This window comes from Leptosomus discolor, chromosome 10 (assembly GCF_034619465.1).
Source record: "Leptosomus discolor isolate bLepDis1 chromosome 10, bLepDis1.hap2, whole genome shotgun sequence".
Classification (NCBI taxonomy): domain Eukaryota; kingdom Metazoa; phylum Chordata; class Aves; order Leptosomiformes; family Leptosomidae; genus Leptosomus; species Leptosomus discolor.
The window spans coordinates 2,266,094-2,292,756 of NC_141400.1; the positions used below are offsets into that span (position 1 = coordinate 2,266,094).

A 26,663-nucleotide genomic window follows, 5' to 3' on the forward strand; every position below is an offset into this window, starting at 1 on the left:
TAATATAAATTATTTACTGTAAAGACCAAAATTTTCCAGCAAGTCCAACCACTACTTAACGTTAAAATCAGTGAGAAAAGAAGCTGGAAATAAGTGAGAGGAAGGATGCTGGAGCGTCTGCCGTGTCAGAAATACCTCTCAGCGCCCAGAGGAACAGGTAAAAGACCCCGTTTCTTGTCCGACAGCGGGCAGAGGGGTCTGTGCCGGGGACACGGCTGAGGACAGACGTGGAGCTGGCTTTTCTGTTCCGGGACGGGGAGGGGCAGGAACCGTGTGTTGACTCCTGGGACTACTCAGCAGAATACATCCTTGAGGGTGACCCCAGAGGCTGCACTCCCTCCCCAGGGACTGTCCTCCGAGCCCACGCACTGAAAACGGGCTTTGATGCCCAGCTTCCATCGAGTGAGGAGAAGCTGAGACCAATTTCTTCTCCAAAGAGATGCTCAGCACTTCTGGCAGTAGAAAGACTCCCAGGGCTGAGCAGGTCACCACGGTCTGCTACCACCAGGAGCCTTACGGGGCTCAGGATGACGTTTCACCCCTCCATCTGCTCCCTCTGTGCCACCCGAGCCACATCAACAGCCGTCCCACCGGGGCTGGCGATGCTGACCCCACCATCGGTCCCTCCTCAGCTGGGATGGGCCCTGCCGCTCCCAAAGCCGAAACCACCCAAGTCCCCAGGCAGAGCTTCCCTTGGCATAGGGACAGCAGACAGCGATGGGGACAACGAAGATGGCCACAGTGAAGATGACCTCAGGTCTCCCCAACCCTGCCATCGTGCACGGAGATGCTGCAGGCTCTGCCCAGAGACACGCGCGCTTCTCCACCGGTGCCAACACCTCGAGATGTTCAGCCAGCGGCAAGGGGTGGTTGATGTGCTGTTATCCCCTCTCCTGCCTCTGCCACGTCGCCTCTCTTCACTCACCCATCTCCATGGAGGGACCAGACACGTTGTCCTCTGCCACTGGCTCCACCACCAAAACACCCACAGGGGTTCAGGTGCTGCCTGCTCTCCTCTGGCTGTTTGCCACAAGGGGCTGAGCCCACTGCCAGGGCTGGCAGGAGGGAGGACAGCGTTTCAGCCCTTGGACAGAGGGAAAGGGGCTGTGGCATGGAGGGAAAGAGGGGCTGGAGGCCTTTCTGTGCCATATAAATGGCATAATGAGGACACCGTGCATGTGGGAACATCTTTAATCTGGAAAGCAATTCCAGATGATGTAACTTCCACCCCCTGCCAGGGGGCTGAGCATATGCCCAGAGCTCCCCAGCCGGGGCAAGGAACAAGACAGCTCTCCTGGACCCTCCCAGTGTGGGCAAAATCAGGGCAAGAAAAACCAGAACTGATGCTAACACTGTCCCATGTAGTCTGACCCAGTCCCAGAGCCCGGGCTGGGGACCTAGCTCTTGCTTGGGGACAGTGGTCTCCCTGGGCTGGACTTTTGGGGGCTGCTGATGGGTCACTGCAGTGACTCAACCTTCTGTCTGAGCACACCTGGGGAGAGACACAACCCTGGGGCAGGCACCAGTGAGTCTCGGGCTAAGCTAACATCCCAGTCGCTATTTTTCCAGTGGGACACAGTCCCTTGAGTCCTGCCCAGGTGGCCCACAGCCTTGTCACAGGTACGTGATCTCGATGACATTGGGCTCAGCGCTCACGCAGGGAAGGTGATGCTTGCAGGAGCACTGGCAGCTCGTGCCGGCCAGGTCTGTGCCGCCTGGCTCTCGCTGGCACGGCTGGGCAGGCGGCTTCTTCTGGGAGCCCAGCTTCTTCCAGTCCGTGAGGTGCACCCCGCTATCCAGGTCCTGCGGCATGGGCTCGTGGTAAAGGGTGATCTGGACAGTGCGGAGGTGAGGGCCATAGTGCACTGCGAGGATGATGAAGACGGCCAAGAGGACGAAGACGACGACGATCACGGAGATCACGGGCAGGGCGTCGGACTTCTTGGTTACGCTCCTGACAACGGAGATGGGAGTGAAGGCGGCCGCGTCCTGGGGCTCGGGCTGTCTCAGCTGGCTGCCGGGTGCGGAGGCGTTCATGGCTGAGCAGGCTGACCTGGGACGGAGAGACACGGGGTGGAAAGGGGTGACCACTGAGCAGAGGCCACCCGCTGTCCTCATCTCCCGCCCTCGGGTCAGCAGCCCCTGCCTGCACTTCCAGCTGCCGGGGAATGGGACCGTCCCGTCGGTGCTCCCTCCCTCGGGCTCGTGGGACAGGATAAAGCTTGGCGGTTGGAGCCGGGGTTGTAGGGGTGGCGATGCCCTGCGTCCCCTTGTCCTGGACATCTTCGGTGCGGGGCTCTCCCCTCCCCACTGCACCTCGCTCCCCGGCTGCAGCCAGTGATGGGAACGGGGAGCCCTCCACCCTCCCCTCTTCACCCCCAGCCCCACGGCGCTAATCCAAAACCAAACCCCACGGGGACCTCCCTGGGACACCCAACCCCGCCAAAGCACGCCGCGAGACATCCCTTGCGACAGCCGCGAAGTCCCCCAGGAGCCAGCGCGGGTGGGAGCGGGGGGCAGCGGCGGGAGGGAGAGCCCTGCCCAGCCCCGTGGGGGTACCTCGGCGTCCCTGTTGCGGCAGAATCATCATCTCCAGTGGCTGAGGTTGGGAAGTGGAAGGCAGGACCAGCAGAAGAACCTCCGGGATGGTTCTCCGGTGTAGGTGCAGCCAGACTCACCACCTCGGCAGCTGCCACGTCAGGCCTCGGCCCCCACCCCCCCGGGATTCTCCGGGGCAGAGGAGGAAGTGCCTGCTCAACCGGCGGGCAGGAGAGGTGCTCCCTTACCTACCGCGGTGCCACATCAGCGCCGCCGCCCCCTCCCTCGCTGTCACGCACCCTTGCCGGAAAAAAAGAAACAACCCTCCTCTCACCCGCTGCAAGACAAGCGCCCTTTTGTCCGGGGAGCAAGCACCTACCGCCCCTTCGGCCGCACGCCCACCACACCCAGCCGCCTCACTGCACGAAACCTCCCTCCTTCCACCGGCTTGGTGTTAAAATTCAACGCGGTTAAGAAATCGGGGTAAAAAAAAAAAATCACCCTTCAGCCCGTCAGCTCTCGGCACAGCCCGGCAAAGCTTATCCACACAACGCTCCGGGCTGGAAGGACTCTCGTCTCGAGAGATGATGCAGCCCCAGGGTGGATTTTCTCTGCCGGGGGGGGGGGGGGGTGGGGGGGTGTGGGGGTGTCCCGCTGCTGCCGAAGGACCATTTGGCAGCACTGCTATGGGCAGCAGCGGTGGGAGTCCACGGTGAAGCTCTGCACCCTGGGACGCGCTCGGGGTCGCAGGCAGGAGCCGGTGCCAGGCCAGTGCTTGCACATCGCTCCGCTCGCGCAGCGGCCGCGAGAGCAAGGCCGCAGGGATGCCCTTGGGTCCGGCAGCATTTACCTCTGCAGGCAGGCGGGTACCATCCCCCTGGTCCAGGGATGCTGTGCGGTCAGACCCTCTGCCAGCTGGAGTGACCCTGAGCACATCTCAGAGCAGAAAAGACAGGTCCTCTGGAATGTCAGCCTTTACAAAACTTGTCTTCCCATCTTTTTGTTCCAAAACAACACTGCTCTTACCTGGAGGCTCTCAGCAGACAAGCTGGGGTGAAAATTCAGGCTCCATCTTTCCTGCCCATGGGGAGGACAGGGTGGGAAACGCCTCTTCCCCCATCCAGCCGAGCACCCAGAAGAGATTTGGCCACACATTCTGGGAATTTGCACTCATCTCAGGATTTAGTAAAACCTTAATCTACAGCGTAATCTCTGAGCATCACATCTGTGCAAAAGAGAGAAAAAAATGATGGGGGAGGCTGCTAACAGAGGTTGTACAAAAACAAAGGCTGCTGTGGGATGCTGGCTGCTTCTGGCCTGAGGGTCTGCTTGGGTTTTTGCAGGTGTTTGAAGAGGCCCACTGAAACACAAGGGGCTGTGCAGTGCGTGGGAGACCTCCCCCTCTGTTCCTGCCACTTCTCCTGGTCATGGAAAGCAAGGACTTTGCTGGCAGCAGAAGACACCCCCTTGATGCACTCCACACACTGAAGGAGCAGCTCTGTTGCCCTCCGCCGAGGCTCTGCGGCTTTCCAGGGGGCTGGGGGCGGGGGGGGGGTGGGGGGTGTGGACCAGCCCCTCGAGCCAGGAGACACAATCCTGTGGATTTTCATCCCGAACGCCTGCATGGGCCGACATGGGAGTCTTTCCCACGTAGGGACACTAAGACCCTTCTCCTCCCCCCAAACACCAGTTCACATCCAACATGGGACAACCTGTCACCTCTGAAGTTCCAACTATGCCATCAGGGGACAGACAGACAGACAGGACGCGCATAGACAAGTGCATCACAAGGTCAGGGCCAAGAAACCAAATGCCCCGAACCCCTTGGGCTGGATGGGGCACAGAATTGGCCCAATTTTCCAGTTCCTCCCCTTGTCTAGGAACTGGGGTTAGGCTAAGTCAAAGCCTGCCATGTGCTGTATGTCCTGCGGGGAAGGATGCTGCTGCTACCTGAAATCCAGCATCCCAAAGCCAGCATCCCCAAACCAGCACGCCCTGGTGCCCAGACTCGCTAGAGACGCACGGGCAGGCACGGGGCACGGGGCAGCGCTGGCTGCTGAGCGACCCTGACACCACGAGGAGCAACTATTTCCAGATCCCTCCCAGAGATGTTAACAAAATCCCCTCTCAGGTGGGAAGGGAGGGGTGGCTCCTCCAGCAGCTCTCAGCCCAGGAAGGACCAGTGCAGCCCTGATGCAGCGCAGCCTGGACCCGGGGTGCACGTCCTCACCACAAACAAAGCATCTCCCAAAAAAACCAAGCACCGTACAGAAGCTACTGAGGCCCAAAGCAGGGCAGGCCTGTCGTGACGCTACTCTCCCCCGCTACGAGAGCCGAATCCCCCAACCAACTGATGGCGAGGTTTCCTTTGCCGTCGGTAAGCGATGGCTCACATCCTCTCCGACCATAATGGGCTAAAAAACACAGTTCCCCTGTGGATTCAGCCCGTTTCCTTCTATTCTTTAACAGGAAGCTCTGCGAGAGTCAGCCCAGGCAGGCAAATTGCTCCTCACCCTCTTGTCCCGCCCGGGATGGACAGAGCCTTCGCGGGGCTGCAGAGCCACAAGCCGCCGAGAAGATGCTGGCTCCGTCCGTCCGTCCGCTCCTCTGGCTGTTCGGCTGCGTGCTGTTCCGAGGTGAGAGGCTCCGCTCGCACACCGGGGGGGGGGGGAGGGGGTGCTGGGGGGGGCGGATTTGGGGAGCCTGGCTTCGCGGGGGGCACCGAAGGGAACCAGCCAGACGTTTGAACGTGTAGTAGCTGCCGTCAGAAAGCTCAGCCTTTAAACTCAGGGGTGGCAGGAGTCAGATTGGTGGGAAAAAATGCGGCCGTACCAGGTTTACAGGGTTTATTTGGTGGTGCTGGAATAAAAGAACTTGTGTGTGGAATGAAAGAAGAAGCGTTTCTGCTGAGGGTTGCGATGCTGAGGCATTTTGTAGTAAGTGACTTTTGGCAAATAAGCGTGAAGGTAGCACATTTAAATGTGCAGGACGTTATTTTCCTCAAAGGTATTTTTTCTTTGGCTGGTTTCATTTTTTCCTCTTGTTGATATAAATACAAAGACCATGTCACAGAATCATCACAGAACATCAGGGGGGTGGAAGGGACCTCGAAAGATCACCTAGTCCAACGCCCCCTGCCAGAGCAGGACCACGTCCAAGACTCGTGCAGAACATGCCTCGTCCTTATTGTAATAATTCTGCTCCTTTGTGACAATTCTGCTTCGACTTCTCTTTCCCACATGAGTTGCGGTGCGGGATGAAGGAACCGGTTTCCTGCTCTGAAGGGTGACAGGTTGTTTTTCTTCCTGCATCATCAGGCACCTCTTGTGTTGCTGACAGCTGGAGTAGCTAGGAGGTGAAAAGCATTTGAGGGAATAGAGACTGCAACATCATTGCTGCTTCTAATAGACAACCACCAAAAAATAACGTGTCTCCAATCCCAAGTTTTTGTCATTAAACCGCAGAAGTTGCCTGTGGGTTACAGCCACTGTGCTGGCAATAACGGGATTTTTAAAAGGCAGAGAATACAGAAACCAATTCAGTTAGTGGCTGTGTAATTCTGAGAAGTAAGAACATTCGGATCAGAAAATTTCTCTCTCCATTCGGGGCGACACTGCTGGCTTCAGCAGAGGGGCGAATTGTGCTGGGTATCAGACAAAGGGCTTTGAGGCCCCTTGGCCACACTGCGACGCTCCCTTAAGGCCTGCCCAGAACATTGTTTTTCCTCTTAAAACTACTTGTTACGGTTTGCACAAGTCAGGAACGCCACAGAGGGTGTCAGGCACCCTCTCTGGCTTGGCTGCATCCCGCCAAAATCCAGCCCCCCGCCCGGTGCGGGGCCCACCGGCTACACTGCCCCCCGAGATTCACCCCCTCCGGGCGGACCCGGCCGCCGCAGCGTCAGGTGGAAGAGGTGCCACCTCCGTCCTTCGGTCCTGAGCACATCATCTTTGGCCTCCGCTTAAAATCGTGGGGCAGGGACCATCCTGACTGGATACGCGTCCAGCAGCTCGCAGCGGAGCCCGGCACGACCGATGCCCCCAGGCGCGGCCGATGCCCGCGGCGCGTCAGCTGACGCCGCCCTCGCACCCCTCCGGCTCCGACCCCGCTGTCGTGTGCTCGGTCTCACTTTCTCGCCTTGACACGACAGCTCTGAAACGGCTTTTTAAATTTCGTTTTTCACTTTATAGCAAAGTCACTAAGGTGAGGTGGAGCCTGGGGGGGGGGGGGGGGGAAGCTTCTGCGCAAGGCAAAGCAGCAGGCTTAGCGACAGGGGCAGGGATGGGGGCAGGGATGCCCCTGGTTCCCCGACACGCAGGCAGCTGGAGAAGGGAATTGGGGGCTCTTGAACAAGACAGAAGAGCTCAGATGCCTCCCTGCACCTGAGGAGAGGCAGCTAACCTTGCAGGGGAGACAGAATTTGCTTTGACTGGAAACTAACACCTGCCTGTTTCCACCCAGGCCTTCCTTTGTGCAAGTTCATTAATTTACCAATGAATTTGTTATTTCTTAATTTAAACTTCTAAGCTCTCACAGTTATTTCTAAAGGGAGGTTCAAATGCTGTCGTTTTGAAATTGCTGAAGTGGGAAGGTTTGGAACATTTCCAACCTGTTTTTCCTCCCCCAGAAACCCTTTACAGAAAATTTGTCCAAACAAACCTCTTCCTACGAGCCGTTTCCATTACAATGGGCAGGCATTTTCCAGACAAAAGATTTCCACTGAAAAAATTCCTCCTCGAAGCTGATGAGAACCCAGCAGGATTTTCCCGCTGTTGCTCCATCCACCACTCTCCTTATCTGCACCACAGCCAGTGGATGGCTAATTCCACGAGAAGCAGAGTATACTGAAAAGATGTAAAAACATCAATATGTATTTTTTACATAATCGAAAACACGGGGTGCAGCTAGAGGACTGACATAGAGCTACCGGGACACCTTCCAGACACAGTACCTGCATCCTTAAACTGGGGCATCCAGTGCACCCTAAAGGGGATTCCTTGGCCAAGGAGAGGCCAGCGCAACCCCGACCTGGTGAAGGCGGAAGAGAAAGCAGGAGGTGGTCAGGAGAAATGTTCCTTCACAAAACAAACTGCTCCCTTCCAGTAACCCCAAACCCCAGAGATGACTCTGCAAATCTGACCAGAGTGGCCAGAGATGGTTTCCAGGAATTATGTCCCCTTTACAATAGGTGAGTCAGGGACAGGTGTCCTCGGAGGAGACGGTGCTGGTAACCCAACGCTGGGAACGCTCCTGCTGGGAAAGCCAAGGTGTGGGCTTAAGCCCAAGGCTGGGAAAGGGAGATCCGTGCCTTGCGTAGCACCAGCCAAAGGCACCACTGCCAAGCCTCGGCTAGAAGGTTTCACGACTCCACTTTCAGCAGGAGCCCACTCAGCACGGCCCCGTCTCCACAAGGAGGAGGAACCTCCTGTTTGGTCTTTTCTGTAGACTTACGGGCAGGGCAGGCGGGGGAGGTGCTGGTTTTGCCTTTCAGCTGAATCATCCCAGCACAGCAGAAAGGAGCGAAGTCCCCTCCAGTACCTCTGGCTGTGGCGAAACTATAAACGTTTCAAGGAGACTTTGCCTCTAACGCCAGTATCTGGTGAAACTTGCTACGAACCTGATGAAACACCAGGGAGTCGGTTAAATGGCACGGCCTTACCAGCAGCTGGATTTCACAGGTTAGGGAGAATCTTCTTACCCCTTACTGGTGAGAAACCACTGGCTTGGGACCCAGTTCCCTGAGATCGAGGGTTTTCTGGTCTGGGGCACAGGGATGGGACAGGGACAGCGTAGTACAGAAGCAAAACTAGTGGCTTGGGCTTGCCACCCTACATAAAGAGGAGGCAAAGCGAGCTCACGTGGGGCTGTCTGTGGCAGCTACGTGGGTGCACAGAGGCGCGGAGCGTGTCCATTCACACTCCAGAGCAGTCCAGGCAAACCCTTCTGGCACTGGGGACAGCCATCACTGGTTCTGGGCAGGAGAGGGCATGCAAGGCGGGTCTCCCCTCGCTTTCCCCCCATCATCAGCCACAACTGCAGACTGTGTGTGCCCCCGAGGGCAGCACAGCTCTGGGCGAGCAGCTCCACATGTACGGTTCAATAAGCTCCTCTTGTACGTGAGCTGGAAGTGACTCTGGAGCTGCTAAAAATCGTGGAAACACACTGAAATTACCGTGACTAGAAATGAGGGAAAAGCACGTCACAACTGACGATGCACCGGACGGGGACACAGGACCACTGGGCTTTGTGGCTGCCACATCTCACAGCCACGTGATGCTCCCGCGCCTTGTTTCCCCCAGGGACGAAACAGGGATCATAAAATGACCTCCCCCATAAAATGCGTCGAAATCTGGGAATAAAACCCGGGTGATGTCACCAGGGTCACTCCTCTAAAATCCGGGCTCGGAGGAAGCTTGTCAGGCCAAGGTGCCTCACCTGCTCCTCAGCTGCTGCTTCTGGGAGACTCAGCCCTTGGGGCAGCAGCCGCACGGTGCCTCCCCAGCACCGATGTGCCGAAACGACCGCATCCAGCCCTTCAGCCGCTGCCCCGGCGTGCAAGCCAGGAGACTTGAGGAAAGTGGGAAAGAACAGGAATCACGAGGAACCCCTGCGCCACCAGCCCCTCACCCACCTGAATCGCAAGGCGGGAGCTGAGCCGGTCCCAGCAGATGAGGGTCCTGCAGGGTGGTTCACAAACACCACACAGCCCGGCTAGCACCAGCGACGCCCAAATAAAACTGGGGAATCTTGAAATTACTGGAAATAATAACAAACTTGGGGATAAACTTGTAAATAATAGTAAAGAGCCTCCATGAACTCGGAGGGGAGGCAAGACGTGTCTGGTAGGCACCTACCGCTGATCCACCACGCTGGCTGTGCTGCCGCAGGGGGTGAGAACGCCCGTGCTGTCGCGGGGCTCTGCGGGCGTCTGTCCGGAGGTGTCGTGGACGGGCAAGTAGAGCAGCTGATCTTCAGCGGCTGGAGCACACGACCTTCGGAACAAGACCATACAAATTGCTGAGGACCACCTGCGAGGTGGCCTGTGGCACGGCAGGACCTTGGCTGGTAGCCCCATCGAGGTGCGAGAGCAGCGCTGCTGAACTAGCCTGCGACTTGGGGTGCTGTCTCTGTGCCTCAGTTTCCCCATCTACCGAAAACAGAGCAGAGCTAACACTGTCCCTCTCCTCTGTAAAGTGCTTTGAGATCTGCTGATGAATAACATTATTTTAAAAAAAACCCTGTAGGTTGGCAAAAAGCACCCGCTGGGCTCCAGCTCCCACTGAGCCTGGGTAGGTGGTCCCCATCTTTTATTTGGGGGGAACGGAGTAATTTCCTCCTCCAAAACCCCAGACCTAGGGTCACCCCTAAAAGCAGTGTCGCCAGGAGAAGGGCAGGACCCACAGAGCCCGGGAGCGAACAGAGAACTCTAAACCAAGCCAGTTGCAGAGGAAACTGGAACCAGTAAGCAGCTGGGAGGGTGACGGCGCAGCGGCCTAATGGAGCAGGTGTTTCTCCCCCAACACCACGGAGCAGTGATGGTGCAGCCAGGGGAAATGCCCCACCGCTTTGCTCTTCCAGGAGCAGCCGCTTTTCCTGGCAAAACCAGACCTCAGCACTCACAGGGATGGGGCAGAGCCCGCTCTGCGCACGCCGTTTCCCCGCATTGTTCGGCTCCCAGCTCGTTGTCTACGTTCAAGTGGTTTTTAATTGACTTCCGCTGAGATCTGCTTCCAGAACAGCTCACCAGAGAGAAGCACGGAGCGTGATGCTGAGAGAGGATGCCCAGGCCTGGGTGCAGCCCTTGAGGAGGGGCAGAGGAAGGCTACGATTCATTTTAATTGCTGGCCAGATCCGGGTTTAATTCCTGGCTCTCTAAACTTTCCATAACGCTTTGGCCAAGTCGTTACAATTCAGAACCACTTGGCAGCGAGCAGTGAGCTGCCAACACCCCCCTCCCCCCCCATATCATTTGGGAATTAGATGCTTAAATACCTCTGTGGCTCTGGGACCTGATTTAGGTTGTCAGTCATCCGGCCTGCCTAACCACCATTTTCCTCTCTCTCCTCCACAATTTCCACCTTACCTGTCCTGCTGTGAGACCCTCAAGGCAGAGGCACCTTTTTTTTTTAGGCACTTAGTAAAACGGGACCTAGGCCTTTGCAGAGCTCTCTGCTTTCCAGGTTTCCTACTACAGGATTTTGTTTCCATGTGAAAGCCCCAAGAATTGGGTGTTGTTGCTCTCTGCTGCTTCAGCAGCTGCTGTGTTTCACCCAGGAAACAGCTGCATTTATGTTAAGCGGTTCGGTGTATTTTTGTCGTGGGTCGTTTGACCGAAGTGCCAATATACGAACCGAAAAGTCTAATTTTAGGTGGCTAGGTCTTTTTTTCTGAAAGCATTTGTTTATGCAACCTGCAAGCAGAGGGTGACGCCGAGGTCGGTCCAGCAAGGCTGCACGACGCCACGTGTGTCCCCTGCCACGCAAGGCGCTACCTGGGTACGTCTAGGACATCACCGCATCTCCCCCTCAAAACTGCCGGGGAAGGAGAAGAGCCCAGCGAGTCCAGGGTTACACATCATCGGGGAGAGATGGTCCCTCTCCATCACCAGTTCTGAGCGCACAGGACCAGTCCCAGTCCCTGTGCCTTCATACCAGTGCCAGAGGTCCTCCCCTGCGACTCCATCCCTCTATGAACACACCCCGGACAGCACGAGCCCTTCTCCAGCCTCACCCAAACCCTGCTGAAGGGTCTCCAACAGCTGGCGCAGGTCTCTGCTATAGCAGTGCTGCTGTACGGAGGCTCTGATGTAGAGTTTGGGGGTTTTAAATGTCAGTGCCTCTCTTTGGTCCACAGCTGGAGAGACCACTCTTTAAATCATCGCCAAAAATCACACCAAAGCAGAAATACCTAAAATTCACCTTTTTTTTTTTTTTTTTTTTTGGTTTACACCATTCTCTTCTTGTGCTGAGGAGCGAGCAGGGTGAGCTGCTGGCTCTGGGAACATCTCAGCTGCCATGGGAGGGAGAAGGCAGGAAAGAAGGGAAAGACCCCTCTGCTCTCACCCTAACCTCACAGAGGTAGTACTGCAAATAACAGAAATACAAAACTCCCCTGCTCATCCCCTAGGAAAAAACGAACCGAAAAGCAGCAAGCTCTGAGTCAGAGCTGAAATGCACCTGCAGCTCCAACGCGCTCCTCCGCAGCCCCACGGCTCTGGTGGGTAATCAGGCGTTTCCCACTACAGCAAGAGCAGATAAGCCGCGTTTCCCATCATAAATCCCTCAGCAAGCTCCCCGTCTCCACCTAGAGCTGCACAATCCGGCTGTAAATCACTGGCACCCAAACACGCCGCAAACATCTTGGCCATGCTCACGCTCAGGGGCGAGTCATTCGACCGGCTCGGATGTTTATTGCCCTTCCAGCTGCGCTGGCTGCCTCCCGGTTATTATCGTTAGCTGTTTATATAGCCAGGGCCCTCCGCGGAGGGGAGCGGGGCCGTGCTGGCAGCGGCACTGGGAGGAAACGGTTTCCAGTACCATTCGCACGCGAGTCCCCCCGGGGAGGCCTGCAGGGAGCCGCGACGCGTGGCGCTTTTTTTGGTCCGTCCCCCTCCTGCTGCCCAGGCCCGCGACGTGGCTCGGGCCCCTTCCTGCCCGTCCCTCTCCGCTGTAACTCAGCCCCTTCTCCAAAAGCAAACACCCAACGTAACGGGGCTTTTGATTATTTGAGTTGGCCGGGAAGGCACAACCAGCAGCCGTGGCCAGAAGTCACAGCCAGACCCACTCCGCTTCGAAATAACGCGCCGTCGGGTTGAGGGAAGCCAGGGCCGTTTATTCCTGAGGGAAGCGCCAAAAGGGATCTCCCTCCCTTGGCCTCTTCACAGCAAGACTGGTCACTTCTCTGCAGCAAAGCTCAAACGTGGCAGACCAGGGCGAGCATCTACTTGGCCAGGGGAATTCCAGGGACTGAGCACTGAGGAAAAAAAAAACGGCTTATTCACCTTATTTACAATGACCCCAAGGTTTAGCTTTGGAAACTGAGAACTCCTGAGGAGCCAGCGCTCCGGTGTGACCTTCAGACGAAGGGTTGAGCTGTGGTGGAAGAAAGCGTTGGGTACGATCCTCTTCCTCTTGCCCTAGCACCAGGGATGCCGGAGCTACGCCAAGGGACGGTCCCATCAGGGATGGCAGTAGAGGGCAATGTCATCTCCCTTGCCCTCAGCTCCCTCCCATCCCCAGAGGCTCTGTTCAAGCTCTGATTTCTCCTCAGCTGCCCCAAAAATGGTGACATAAAAGCCCCGCTCAGCACCTTTATTCCCCTTTTCCTTCAACAAAGACTAAGTGTAGACAATAGCTCTTTCTTCAGTGATTCCTGATGCTTTCACATGCCATGTGCACTAAAAAGCACCTCTGATAATTTCAAGAAGAAAATGTGTTATAAGCAGCTACTTCTCCCCACGGGAAAACAAGACAATGGCTTCTGCAAGGGAATTTTGGAGAAAGAGGAGCCGTTTGAGTTTGGCAGCTGTTGGAGGATATCGGCCCCCACGATGATCTCAGCACATTATTTTTCGTGCTGAACGTATAGAGTACATTAAGGCGCTTGCAAACCGACGTCCAGAAATTGTGTTGTAGAGCTGTTTAAGAAGAGGAAGCCCGGCAACAAAGAGAAAACTTGGCAAACCCTTGGGATAGATGGAAACAGCCCAAGTCACCTCATGTTCTCCACGGATTCAGCTGGGGCCCCGGGGAGCAGGCAGCGCCCCACAGCATCCCAGGTGACAGGGCCGTGAAGAGGTGATTCCCCCTTCCTCAAAAGAGGCACTTTTACGTCTTTAAGAAGGGCAACGGTGTGCCCAAAAGATCTTCTTTTCCATTATAGTAGTTGATTTAGTAAGCGATGTTACATCCGCCCATAATCCTACGCGGCTAGACTGATGCTCATTTAACCGCTCCTCAAAACCTGCAGAGAAGGACAGCCCGTAATTCTCCTACACAACCACTCCTGGCAACTCCCTATCCTTACGTTAAGGCAGTTTCCTATTGCCCAGCCTCCCTTTTCCTTGCTGCAGTTAAAAGTCCTTGTTTTCTGGTCCTGTTCCCAACGGATTTAGAAAACCAATTAGTCCCTTCCTCTCTATGTAATTAAAGATCTGGTTGTATCTCCCCTTTCATGGACTAAACAAGACAGTTTCACCAGCCTGCTGCCCAGTAAGCTAGAAGAGAAAAGCGTGGAGATCTGAAAAGTCAGGTCTGATTTTCAGAGCCAAATCCTATCTGGAAAGAGCCCACGTCTCATTATGCATTCACCGTAGTTTACACGACGTTTTGGTTCCTGTTTGGCTGGGATCATTGTCATAAAGCCTCAGACAAAAAAAAAAAAACCAAAACAATTCCCGCTCCAACGCAGTTAGGTGAGAAAAATGACATCAATCAGGAGCTCACCACACCCAGGCCGTCCCCAGGGTGAGCTCTGAGCCAAGCCCCGATAACCCACAAGCCTGATGCTGAAGAGCTCGTGCCAGATGCACGCCACTATCAGGGCACTCATCGGACCTCTTCCAGACACCTACAGATCAGAACCTACCACGAGGGTCATCACCCACCTCGCCTCTACGGCTCCTGGTACGAAGTGGGATGTTGCAGGCTCCTCTACGGCTCCGCTAGGCACAGCTGCAGGAAGGTGGAAACCCCAAACAGGGAAGGGAAGGTGGTAAAGTAGAGATCTGAAATGGGTCAGAGCAAGAGCGTTTTAGAAGCGTCTGGTCCTCTCTTTGGCGAGAGAGAGCGGCTGGCGATGAGCTCTCTCGCAGGCCGGCTCACGAGAGGTGCAAAGCAGCAAGTGAGACGAATCTGGCGCAGAGGGAGGACAGGCTCTGGCTGCAAACGGGCGCACAAGCGCTGCGCGGCCGGACCTCCCCTCCTGCCGCCCCACCAGCCCGGCGCAGCACCCTGCGAAGGCACTGCCCCGCATCACGGACCGCTGTTGCGGTGGAGCTGGGCGGCAGGACGAGGGGACAGCGAGCTGGGAGGATTCAGCCTTCACTGCTGGCCCTTTCTGTGCGAAACCTTGAGCTCTCGTGGGACTCTGGGGAGGCGGATCGCCGGTGGGATCAGATTCGGCTGGTTTCTGTGGCTGTAATGTAGTTTCTTTCATTACCCTTAACTACAGGCAGCACCAGGATTACCAGCAATAACCAATTAAAAATGCCAGTTGGGATGTGCGTTTCCAAAACGACAAGCCTCGAAATCACATTTTTCAAAGTTGAACAAGTTGGGTTTGATTTAAGCATTTAAAGTGCATTTACGCTTTCCAGTTCTCATCCCCAGGTACGGGAACTGGACGTTTCTTTTTTGTGTTCTAAATGGCGGCATTTTTAATTGGCATCTCACCTAACCATAGGACTCCAGGAGCCGGGGCTTAAAGAAAAACACCAGGATCCTGAGAGTAAGCGACATGGGGATTGGTGCAGGGATGCTTTGTCATAAATACAAAAGGGAAAAAAAAAAAAACAAACAACATCAAAAAAACACCAAAGAAAAACACCTTTCAGCTGAGAAACTAGGGGCTCAGTGCAACACCTACAACCCTGGGAGAGCAAAGCCTTGCACAGACCTACAGGACTACCCACCACTACCAGGGAAGGCAGCTCTGAGTCAGTCCCCCCCGCTGCAGCCCCCTCGCTGTGTCCAGACTTGGACAGCCACGAGGCTTCAGCCAGCTTCCCGGGATGCAGATATGTAGGACAGAAGGATCAGAGGTAGGAGACAAGAAGGAAAACAGTCCCATCGGCCTCTGGAAGCCTTTACAAACCTCATCTATTGTGTGTCTTAACCAGCTCTTCAAACCCGTGCTCTTTAACCAGCTCCAGAACACAGGTCAAACAGCCTTTCTCCACCGAGACTGAGCTGGAGGCAAAGAGGTGGCGGGGAGGGAACGACCCGCTGGTTTACATGGCCTTGCATTTCCCTGTAACAGAGGAAGATGGCTCCTGGAAGCGTTCAGCTCCATCTTGTGAGGAGGGCATTTATCTTGGCTGAATAAACTCCAGTACTAATTTACTCAGAACCTGATAGTTTTGCACTCAGCGTCTGCTCCTACCTCTTTGCTAATGCTTTGGGGGAAATCATGTATTTCAAAGGCATTCCTACAGAAGATGAGGAAAGCCCAAACCACACAACCAGCAAGGACAGCAATGCATTAGTGACGGTCACGGGTCAGCACTGCTAATGCTCTTGTTCTTTCATTTCAGGTACTACAGCCTCCACAGGCTCTGCCCACGCTGTAACAGGTACCCCCTCGGTTGTGATCTGCTCTATAAGTCTATTTGGATGTGGATGCACATGCCCACGTGGGGATGCAAGTGGAGAGTCCACAAATGGGAACCAGATTCAGAACTCCCATCGGTTGAAGCACCTTCTCGCAGGACCCTGCATTGCCCACCTCTGCCTGCCCCATCTATCATCACTCACCCCCAGACCTCCAGGGGCCGTGGAGGGCACTGCACCCCAGAGGTGACACCACCTGGCTCCGCTTTCTGTCTGGAAGAGAGCAATGCTGTGTTCCAGGAAGCCTAGTGAAAGCAGAGGGATCCTGCCTCATCTTTGCTCCCCGTTTCCCCAGCGGTTTCTTAGCAGCCAGCATGTTCTCCTCCGTGGCTCCTCACAGCCAAGGTCCCTTTGCCCACAGGGCCCTGTAGGCACGCTGGTGACAAACCCTCTCCTTCACATCTCTTGCCCCTGTCACCTCTCATTGGCCCCTTTCTGGCCCATCCTTCAACCCTCCCTATGGGGATCCTGCTAACAAGGAGCACGTGTAGGGAACATCACCTCCATGTCTCTCTGCTTGTGTTGCAGGTCAATCCCAATACACACCACACAGCCCTGAAGTAAAGACCCATGCCACAGGTAACGCTCCCCTGGAGACCTAAGAGTGCAGCTCAGGGGCATCCTGGCTTGTAACTGGTCTGACCTTCGGTCCAGCTGGGCCGTCCAGCAATAAACGGGGCTGTGCAACAGCAGGTTAGATGAGAACAGTGGTGGGGAAGAAGGAAATCTTGTGGCATAAGGGCTTCTGCTCCAGCCAGCCCACCCTAGAGGGATTAAGGCATGGAGGTGAGCAAGCACAGGGGGAAAACAACCAACCAAACAAAATCACTAAATTGAATAGGGAGAAACAGGGTCAGAGAGTTAAAACCCAGGGAAAACCCTGGGCTTTGCACCTTGTGTGCCCACAGCCCAGGAGCCAGGCTGTGCTACCTGGCAGCACCCGCCTTGCCGAGCGGCTGTGCCGCGCAAACGCCGCCGGGCGGGTGCAGGACGTGCCCGCGCGGCGCCTCACGTGCCAGGGCTGGCCTTGGCTCCTGGTGTCGGGACAGAAGGAACAGCAACGAAGTCACTGTCCTAAGAGCTTCCCTGCATCGCCCTGACTGTTCAACTCTGCTCTCTCGACAACGCTGACCACTTTTTTTTTTTCTTTCTTTTTTGAATCTAAACCCTTGCAGTGCTTTGCACGCCCTCAGCACCTCCCGTACAACGGGTCCACACGCCCTCTATTCCTCCGAGAGGAAAACGGGAAGCATGAAGAGGCCTGTCCTAAGCCGTACACTGCCTTCGCTCTAACTCAGTTACTCATGTTGGGGGTTTTGCTTTGTTATCTACCTTCACGGGAAGGAAAGAAAAATATTTAAAAGTAGTATGAACCTCTGAGGAGTTTCCTTACTTTATTGTCTTTTTTTCCTGTTCTGCCCCTCTGCTGAAACCAGCTTCAGGACACTTACCACAGGTACACGGTCACACAGAAGCCCTGGAAGTGGGCATAGGGAGGCATGAGCAGAAAGTTACACATTTCAGCCTGAAAATACACAAAACCAACTACACAAAAAGGGATTTCTCCAACTCCAGATCCACATCTGTCAGTCCACTTGGATCTTTGGAGACAGATCTCTTCCTGCCTTTTTTTTTTTTTTTGGGGGGGGGGGGCTGGATAATAAAATCTTTCTAAGCCTAGCTGCCCCTCCAAAGGGACCCCAAAAATATAAAGGAAAAAGATCTCAAAGATCTCAGATTCTGCTTCCACGCCTTGCAGAAAAAAAATAAATTTACTCCTAAAATCAAAATATTTTGGTGAAGCATTCAGATAAAAGGAGAAAACAAAAACCACCTTAAAACCATTTTCACTCTTTTCTCATTTTTAACAGGAAGCCAAGAGAAGTCTAGACAAGGAACTTGCCTATAAATTCCAAGCTGGTGATCAACTCCTCCTTGCAGGGGGCTTACCGAAAGCTTTTTCCCCCACATCTTGCTCTGGTTCATGTTCTTGCTATGCAGCTTTGAGGGGCAGGTTGAGGAAGATGACAGTGCCCCCAGACCACTGCAAGAAGAGAATTATTTGTGCTTAGAGAGTCTCAGTGAAATGAAACATAAAAGTTAGCATTTCAGGTAACAAGCAAACACACGGGTGCCAGGCGGCTCTAGCTGTCCAGTAATAAAAATACCTTCATTTTCAAAGCAGGGAAAAAAAGCAGTGGCAAAAAGCAGACTTTTCTCCACATGTCTCCTGAGCGCTGCCAGCTCAGCACCTCCGTACGCTAAAAAGCAAAGCTAAAGCTGAAGTACAAGAGCTCCCTCACTCTGAGTAGGACAGAGGTTATTTCCTCGCCTACTCAAGCCCATGCCTTCCCTAGCAGATTATCCGTAGCTCCCAAGGAGCCTGAAGCACCTTTGCAATAGCCATGCCCTCCTCCAAGCTGTTTCTGAGCAGGGCGCTTTGAAGTAACACTATGATTCCTCCACAGAGCCTTCCGTAAAATCAGCACCACCACCAACCAACCTGAATCTCACCTCTGTGGGTCAAACGGCTACAGCCAAATCCTCTGCTGTCGCTACAACACCGCTAGTGTCGACGACATCAGGTAAGGAGGGAAAACTCTGATTTTTTTGCTCAGGCAGGACCCGAATATGCACCCCTCCTAACCCAAGCAAAACGGGGGGCATCAGACCGGGCTAGTCCCCACCGTGCTGCTTACTCAGCAGCAGCAACTTTGGAGTCTTTGCTAAAAGAGCAGCCCATTCCAGCTCCCCAAAAGCACAGGGCTGGACACAACCATGACCTAGATGTGGCAGCTGCACAGCAAGCCCCTAGCAGAAAAGCCAGATTGTGCTTTACCAGGTAACGTTTCGTGGAGGAGCTACGGGCACCCCAGCCTCCCCAGCAGACCTCTCCCAAGCTCACCTCTCCTGCACGCCCTCTAAATGGACTGCACAGCTTGCCAGCTGGACATCTTGTCGTTCGTTTGGAGGGGAAGTCTCATGCAAAGGAAGTTTTTCACCCCATGGAAACCCAACAGCTCTCCATAGCACAATTAGTAGCAGCTTCAAGAATTAATTCTCCATTCCCGTGTTTTCTTCATGCAGATAAAGAGTCTAGTGGAAGCAGAAGCACAGCAGCTTCACCACCTCAAGGTACTTTGTCCTTTTACAGACTAACAATAAGTTCAGATAATTTCATGGCACTTAGCTTGCTTGGTTCACATGGTGCAGGTTATCTAAGCACTAGGCTTTATCTCGGGGTTGAGCCATCAGTAACACCCACAATCATGTCTGGTCTCCTTACAAACAGTGATAAAACACAAGACCAAATGCACTTAACATCCTCTACCGGGGATGAACTTGAACAGTTGAAAGACTGATCTATGTTTAGGAAAAGGGAGGCCTTTTAACATCCTTTTTAAAAAAAATAAATAAAAAATTTGCTTCTGACAGTTTGCTTAACCCAGCCTGTAAGCAAAAATTAGAGAATTCATCAAAGAGTTTTCTCAGAATAAGGGCAGAATCCAAGAGAGTGGGAAGACTGAAATCTTGACAACTGACCTGATTCCCCATTCAAGATTCAGCCTCAAAACTCTGCGACGGTCAAGCCAGAAACTGCTCTGCCTCTCCAAGTACCCCTCAGATCTTCTCTAACGCAAGCAAGGTTAAAATCCCGTGGTCAGCTCTGCCTGCACAGATGTCCAACCAGCATGCCTGTGCCCAGCTAAGCCAAGGGCCCTCTGCACCAGAGAGGATTGCTATTAATTATAACTCTGCTTTATACCTGAAAAGCTCCAGACACCTTTGACTGCAGAAATGTTGCTGATGCTTCCAAAAGCAAAGTCTCCTGTTGTGCAAGACACGAGGTTTCCCAGGGACGGGGCATCCATGCCAGGCTCCGCAAACCACAGCTTCTGCCCACTGCCCGTGGCTAGAAGAACAATTTCAGAATGAAACAAAGGGTTGGATGACTGGTGAAAAAAATTGTACAGCAGTAGTCCCTGCTTCTCAGGACTGTTCTGCTCCACGGGGTTTCTGAACCGGTTAGATTTGTTATTTCATACCTTTTCCCCTTTTCGTATCGTTTCCCCTTTTTCTTCTGACTTTTGGCAAAATTACGTCCTCAAGCAGTGATGTTTTCTGCAAGACAAGAACCCCAGGTTCAGCTGCACGCCCTGCAGCCCACTGCTGAGTGCCAGGAGCCGTTTCACACTTCTCCAGGCAGCACATCCTTTTGGACAACGCTGCTACTGGGAAGGTGGGGATGGGAAAGGAGGAAAGAAGATTCCGCTTGACATACAGATGATCTTCTGAAGCGCTGAAGTATCATTTTTAGTCTCCTAACAGGGCCTGGGGCTCGTCATTAAGGTCAGTGCAGATAATCTGGCTGTTCAGCAGAGATCCAGGAGGCAGCAAAGGGTTTTTTTTTTTTTCCTCCGTACAAGTAAAACACACAGGCTAGCTGTAAATTTGCTTGCACAGGCACTGGAAGCAGCTGTCACAAACCAAACTGCTTCATATAAGCCAGTTCATCCCACTGAGAACTGGAATCCTTGCTCGAACAAACATCTACACTGCCACAGCTAGACTACATATGGTGTACAAGTTAGCCCAACCCAAACTAGCTTAATTACTTCCAGATAGCCCAGGACAGCAGGCCCACTAATTCCAACTCCAAGGACAAGCCGAACAGTCAACCTACACCCATATTCTGCAGAATTTCTTCCCCTAAGCAGATTTTTTTGTAAAGTCTCAAAGTTTATGAGCAATAGCAATCTATAACCTTCCCAGTTCACTCTTCCAGTATCCAGCCGCTGCATCTGCCCAAAACCTGCATCTGGGACTGCAGAACCTGAAGAGTTTATATTTGGGGTGTTTGAATTTTGGCTCCCTGAGTTTCTATCTGGACATGGAAAATAAATACAAAGTATGTTTGGTGGGAAGGTTTGAGCCCGAGTATGAATTCCATGTTTTCCCAGATATCACCGGCACTACTGTGAATCCGTTCTCCTCTCCAGCATGCCCTTTAATTCTTTTGGGTTATTAGATGACACTCAAGGACAAGACTCACATTCTGCATTTCTCTACGCAGGTCAAGAGCCCAAGAGAAGCCAGAATGCCACAACATCAGCAACTCAAGGTGCTTTCTCCTTTCTCACACGGAGCGGTGGTTATCGCTAGGCGCTTTACAGCCCTTTGCCCCGCCAACGGCGAGGCTGTCACATCGCTGCCTCCAAGGCAGCACGGTGAACAGTCAACAAGGACCTGAGCGATGCTGGCCAGCCCGTCTGGCCCTTGAAAAGCCTGTAAAGCTCCAGAGAAGCAGCACTTTGGGGCAACCCGTTGAGCCTGGGAACAGTGGTTGCGAGTCACAGCAGGAAAGGTGCCGCTACGGCACAAGGTTGTAAACCAAGGGAGAGAGGAGAAGCCTTCCCTTCAGACACGCTGCCAGAGCAGCCCTTCACCTGCCTCGCTCAGCTCCACCACTAGGGCCCCAGCAGAAAACCCTGCAGGTGTTCCCAGTCCGCGGACAGAAGGGGCCACACCAAGCCAACCCAATTCCCACGTAGGTGTTGGTCACTTTGCTGTTAACATTGATGGGGCGGGCCAGGACCCAACGTCATTCTCTTCAGTAAAGTGCGAGTCACCTCCTCTAGCATTGCTCGGAATCCTCTTCCCAACCTTGGAAGAAAGACTTTCATATAAAGCTACCTTTGTTCCCCCTCTTGTAGGCACCTCAAAGCCAGTCACCCCGACACCGAAGCCCTCTGACTACTTGCCTGCGCCTACTCCGACAGATGATAAATCACCACTGACGGTGGCAGCTTTTGGTAAGGTTTTGTGCAACCTGGGGAGAAGCAGGGGGGGGTCTGTTTTGCCAGGCCACACTGGTTTGGACACCCAGCTTCAGAGATGCTTCCCTGGAGATGGTTCCACAGTTTTCCTCTTCCACATGCCCGATCCTGGAGTTTTCAAAGTGCAAGGGAAAACCCTTGAGAAAAAGACTTGTCACCAGCAGGCGATAAACCACCTAATAAACACTCCCAGGCATGCCCAGGGTACAAGGGACAGACAATTTGAAAGTCCATCATGGCCACACCTGACCTTGGGATCTTGCTCCCAGCACCAGTGCTTGCTCCAGCTCCATGGTAGGACAAGACCTGGGCACAAATCATCCCATGCTACGCCTTGGTTTCCCCGACAGGTTCTAGAATAAATACACGACCTGTCTGGAAGCTTAGGACTTTTTTTTTTTCCCCCCCCGCAAACCTGCTGGGACGGCATTCCCACCCTGCCTTACTGCCTTCCCCTGTACCGCTGCACCCTGCGAAGCACTCACGTCCTCCACACCCTTCAGACTGTGGAAGGATGGAGCCAGAGATGCCATACCTTAGCCTGGCGATAGATTTGAAGACAGGTATGGGATAGATTTAAGAGACCCACTCTGCCTTGGGTTTTAGTGTCCCCCTCCTCCATGAAGAGGAGAAAAAAAAAAACAACCAATTTGCTCATTTTTATCCAACTATAGGAGAAAGTGTTATTTCGAAAGCATCTTTAAAAGTGTTAATTTCGTAAGAATCGCTCGCTTATATCCTCCAAGGGAAGCCACGAGAAGTCCTGAAGCAGTCGTAACAGGACAAGATTCCTGTGCAAAGAACAGTTTGATTTATCGAGGCCTGATGTCAGAATCAAATCCGCATCTGGCCACCGGTTTATGAGACAGACAACGTTATTCACAGTCTCTCCCCGCTACACTGGGTATTTATCTGACTTTGTACACCTTTAAGATAAGATTAACCCACTGTAGTAGGGACATAGCGACTCCAATCAATCCCCAGCGCAATCAGCTAACCTCTGCCCTCCCAGCACTGCCTCACCCATTAAGCATTCAGCAGAAGCCCTTTGAGGCTAAAACACAAGAGGATAAAGCCATTCACCCTAGTGACTATTTACTTCTCTGCCTACCACGCTCATTTTCATGAAAATATTGATTTCCTACCCAAGTTTTGATGACAGTCAAAGTCTCTCCGCTACCCCAGAAGCCGAGGACAGGCACGTTGTTGTATCAATCACAGACAGTTCTTTCCTCCATCCCCAGGTGTCATCAGCTTCATAGTCATCCTGATAGTGGTGGTCATCATTCTGGTCAGCGTGGTCAGCCTGAGGTTCAAGTGCAACCGCTCAAAGGACTCAGAAGGTATGTGCCTGGGGCAATCTGTCTGTCCCTAATCGACAAGTCATCAGTTTCCATGTGCACTTGGCAGTTCCTAAAAGATGCTTTTGAAAAGCTTACACGGTGGGGAGGTTTTGAAGCCAGACTGGAACACAGATTCAGCCGTTAGGAACGCAGTGTGACCACCCCAGCCCTGACCCAACTGCACAAGGGAACAGCCCCAGGTTCGCTGCAGTTAAACGCGCAGATTTCCAGAGGTGGGCAGCTCTTCCAGCAAAAGTTAACGGAGTTTGCCACTCCTTTTCCCGGGGAATCCCATTTCCCACCAAGCAGTGCCCACTAGAGGGCAAGGCTGCTCTTCGGCAAGGCGGTAACTGCCAACAGGCTGCCGCTAGTGACTGACAGGCAGCAAAGCATTCGGTCCTGCCTGTACATCACGTTAGGTGAAGAATTTTCTCCGATCAACTCCCAAGTACCCCCCGTGGTGTCTCTAATCTCACTTGGATTTCACTTCTAATCCCGCACAACATAATTCTGATTTATTTTATTGCTTGGCTGTGCTGTTTTCTCACCTGTACATCACTTAACTGCTCTTCTCCCTCCAGACAAACAGAAACCAGGAACCTCCATGGTATCAGAGAGGTGAGGCTGCTTACACTATTCACATCCTAGTAAAAGTGCCTATTTTATTCCAGAACTAATTTCAGCAAGAAAAAAAGTGTCTGCTTTGGTTATTTCAGATGCAAGGAAGCAGGTAAAAAAAAACAAACCAAAATCAGCTTTGATAGTGCTTCATCAAAGGTAGAAGTTCAATATTTAGGGGCCTCCTTTCAAAGCTGCACTGGTATCTGTGAAGACTCATCACCTTCCAAAAGCAGATTGCTTGTCTGTCTTCACCTAGATACAGACTTGTGGTCTACACTTGGGTTTCTGGATCTCAAAGCTGCCTCAGCGAGATGAGATCAGGTCCCCAAAAATATCTTCCAAGATGCCTATTACTGTTACCTAGCAAGAGCAGGATAAGGGGGCCCCAAACCTTTCAAAGAGAAGCACCAAGCAGAGGATGGTCCGTCTGAACCCCATGGTCCATCACTGCTACCCATGAAGAGAGCCTGCAGGTGGGAAAGCAGCAGGAAACAAGAGCTGGAAGGGATCAAAACATGTTGCTCCTCCTTTTCCATCCGATCGTTTCCTACCAAAGTAATAAACCCTGCTTTGGCAAGAGGGAAGGGGCACGGGGAGCAAAGTCCCTAAGTATTTAGGTGCCAAATTTGCATCAATGACAACAGTTCCCAAACACCCTTAACGATCATGATCTAAGTGGTCTGAAGCCACTGAAGCAGGACTTAGCAGAGCAAACGACTGTGCCCCCGAGGCACCCTAATCCCCAAAGTCAGCCACTGGCACCAAATGCATACCCCAGCCCTCAGGGCAGGGAGAGAGGGCAATTCCACGTTCCTAAAACGCTTGTAACTCTCTTAAGAGAGACACTGGCAATACATGAGCAGCAGCATCAGACCTAAAAATATCCAGGGCTCCCTTTGTGTGACAAATAAAGGCAAAGAACAGGGGGACATGGAAATGTTTCCTTTTTGTTCCAGTTCTGGTAATGGCTGCAGGGCTGGGAGGTAATTCAGTCACTGAGAACCAGATCCAAACTGGTCCTTGATTCCGCCTGCAAGCGGTGACACAGGTGACAAGGGTGCTTTCTGTCAGGCCAACCAGCACCGCATCCAAACTGGTCCGAACGCCCTGCTTGTTCCCCCAGAGATCTCCGGCCCTGTGTTCAGACAAGGGATGGGGAATTTGGCACCAAGGATGGGCCTGAATCAGGACAGCAGCTCAAAGGGCAGCACAAGTCAACCCTGGCCCCGCGTCCCGGCCAGCCGCAGCCTTGCCAGTTTGCCTCCAGTTGTGGGCAAAGAAACCTCCCGCTCTCATTTTCCAGAGTAGTTAATACTGCCTTCTCTTCCTGACAGCTGCTCGGCAGGCACAAGCCAGAAGGAGAACAGCATCACTCTGATCTCCATGAAGAACATCAACATGAACAACAGCATGAGTTACCCGCTGTCGGAAAAGGTTTCCCTTTCAAGCCTTGCTTTTTAGACAGGTAGCTGGGGATTATTTCTCTTGCTGGATAAGAGCGTGCCTTTGAGGTACTTCTTTGCTCTCTTATTCCTTCAAAAAGGTAATAAAAAAAGGAGGTGCCATGAAACTCCTAAAGGTCCCAACTGGTTCCAGTGAGCCTGGTGAAAAGTTTGGGTGCCCATCTCAGGTTCACCCAAGCTGCCTGACCTCAAGGTGTCAGGTACACCTCACATATACAGGCGCCACCACCTAGGGCCAGCCAACAAAACTAGAGCGGTTTCTCATTAAATGAAGAGGTAAATAAGCCAGCCCAGTCCCAGCTTACCCACTCCTGCTCCACAGGTGCTGCTGAAGCACATTGCCATCAGTACTCAGATCCATTCCACACCAGTAATTCCCGTCATTTCCAGCCATTTTAAAGCCGGGACTGAGTTTGGGAGAACACATTGCACAATTTCTTTTGCCAGCCCAAACAGGCTGCTGATGCACCGTGGTTTGTTCTTTCCGCAGGTGCTATGAAGCCGAGGGCCCAGAGCTTGCAGCTGACACGTGGCAACCAGCGGTGACTTTCTAAGTTTGTTGGGTTGGTTTTTTTTCCCCTTTGGGGAAAGAGCAAGGGTCAACTTTATATATAAATTATTATGTCCTTTCTGATCACTACACTTACAGTAGCATCCCACATAGCTTCCCCATCTGGGGCCTACGGGCTTTCTCCAGTCACAGCCTGCCGTGCTCAATGGTTGATATCTAACTCTATTGTTGATACACCTTCAAACACTCAGATTATTCTAGCAGCAAGAAGCACCAAGGCACCACCTACTTCACTAATTGCTGCCTCAGATTACCGGCCTTTCTAGTCTGTGCAGCCAGTCCCAGGCTCGTCAACCAGTCCAGCCCCATACCGAGTCAGACCCGTGCACTGGAAAAACACGATCGGAAGCTGAAGGCCTCACGGGACTTCAACGGCCAGGTGCTCGGTCAAACCCCAGCGCGACTGCTCCAAGCCCCTTATCCTTGGTGCCCCCACTGTCCCCACAGCGATGGGGATGATCATACCCAGCTACCTCACAGGGCTGTTGTGAGGCTATGTTAATCAGCGTCTGTAAAGCATTTGGAGAGCCACGAATTAAAGGTGCTGCTGAAACGCAAATTGTCATCTGAAATACTTTATTATTCATAACTTGAGCTTCAGGCAGGCGGATGGCTATCTTCCCACAGGTCCAACACGCTCAAAGAAGACTCATCTTAAGCGTAAAGAACAAAGTCTCTGCATAGACAGGGTTTCATCCGAGTGTAAAAAGGAGTGGCCACAAGCAAAACGCTGAGCTACTTCAGCTCCCCACGTTTGGTAGCCTAAGTCTGCTGGGAGAGCTTCCCTCTTCTGTACCACTGCTTTCCCAGAGCTCCCTCACAGACCAGGAAAGCAGCAGCCCCTTCCACAGAGCAGCCAGCAGCACGCCCACCTCAGCGCAGCACCAAGAACCACCAGCGCACCCCCAAGGCACCACAAGAGCAGCCCTCCGTCGGGCTCCACAGCGCAACAGCCCACGTTT

General features: G+C 53.3%; 2 protein-coding genes across 3 annotated transcripts; one reads left to right on the top strand and one right to left on the bottom strand.

The window, feature by feature from the left end:
* Positions 1-1,614: 1,614 nt before the first annotated feature.
* On the bottom strand, positions 1,615-2,052 carry SMIM33 (small integral membrane protein 33). Of its 2 annotated transcripts, XM_086471168.1 has the most exons (2): positions 1,733-2,037; positions 1,615-1,690 (listed from the first exon to the last, which is right to left on the bottom strand). In XM_086471168.1, the coding sequence occupies exons 1-2, from the start codon at positions 2,035-2,037 to the stop codon at positions 1,615-1,617; spliced, it is 381 nt and encodes a 126-aa protein (XP_086327294.1). The 2 variants fall into 2 exon arrangements, with proteins under 2 accessions (XP_086327294.1, XP_086327295.1); XM_086471169.1 differs by having other exon boundaries at positions 1,615-2,052.
* Positions 2,053-5,116: 3,064 nt separating this feature from the next.
* On the top strand, positions 5,117-25,128 carry ECSCR (endothelial cell surface expressed chemotaxis and apoptosis regulator). The gene is made up of 10 exons (XM_086471237.1): positions 5,117-5,174; positions 15,791-15,829; positions 16,395-16,445; positions 18,335-18,451; positions 18,954-19,001; positions 20,941-21,015; positions 21,581-21,679; positions 22,948-23,046; positions 23,628-23,664; positions 25,002-25,128. Exons 1-10 carry the CDS (start codon positions 5,117-5,119, stop codon positions 25,126-25,128), a joined length of 750 nt encoding a protein of 249 aa, XP_086327363.1.
* The last annotated feature ends 1,535 nt before the right edge of the window (positions 25,129-26,663 follow it).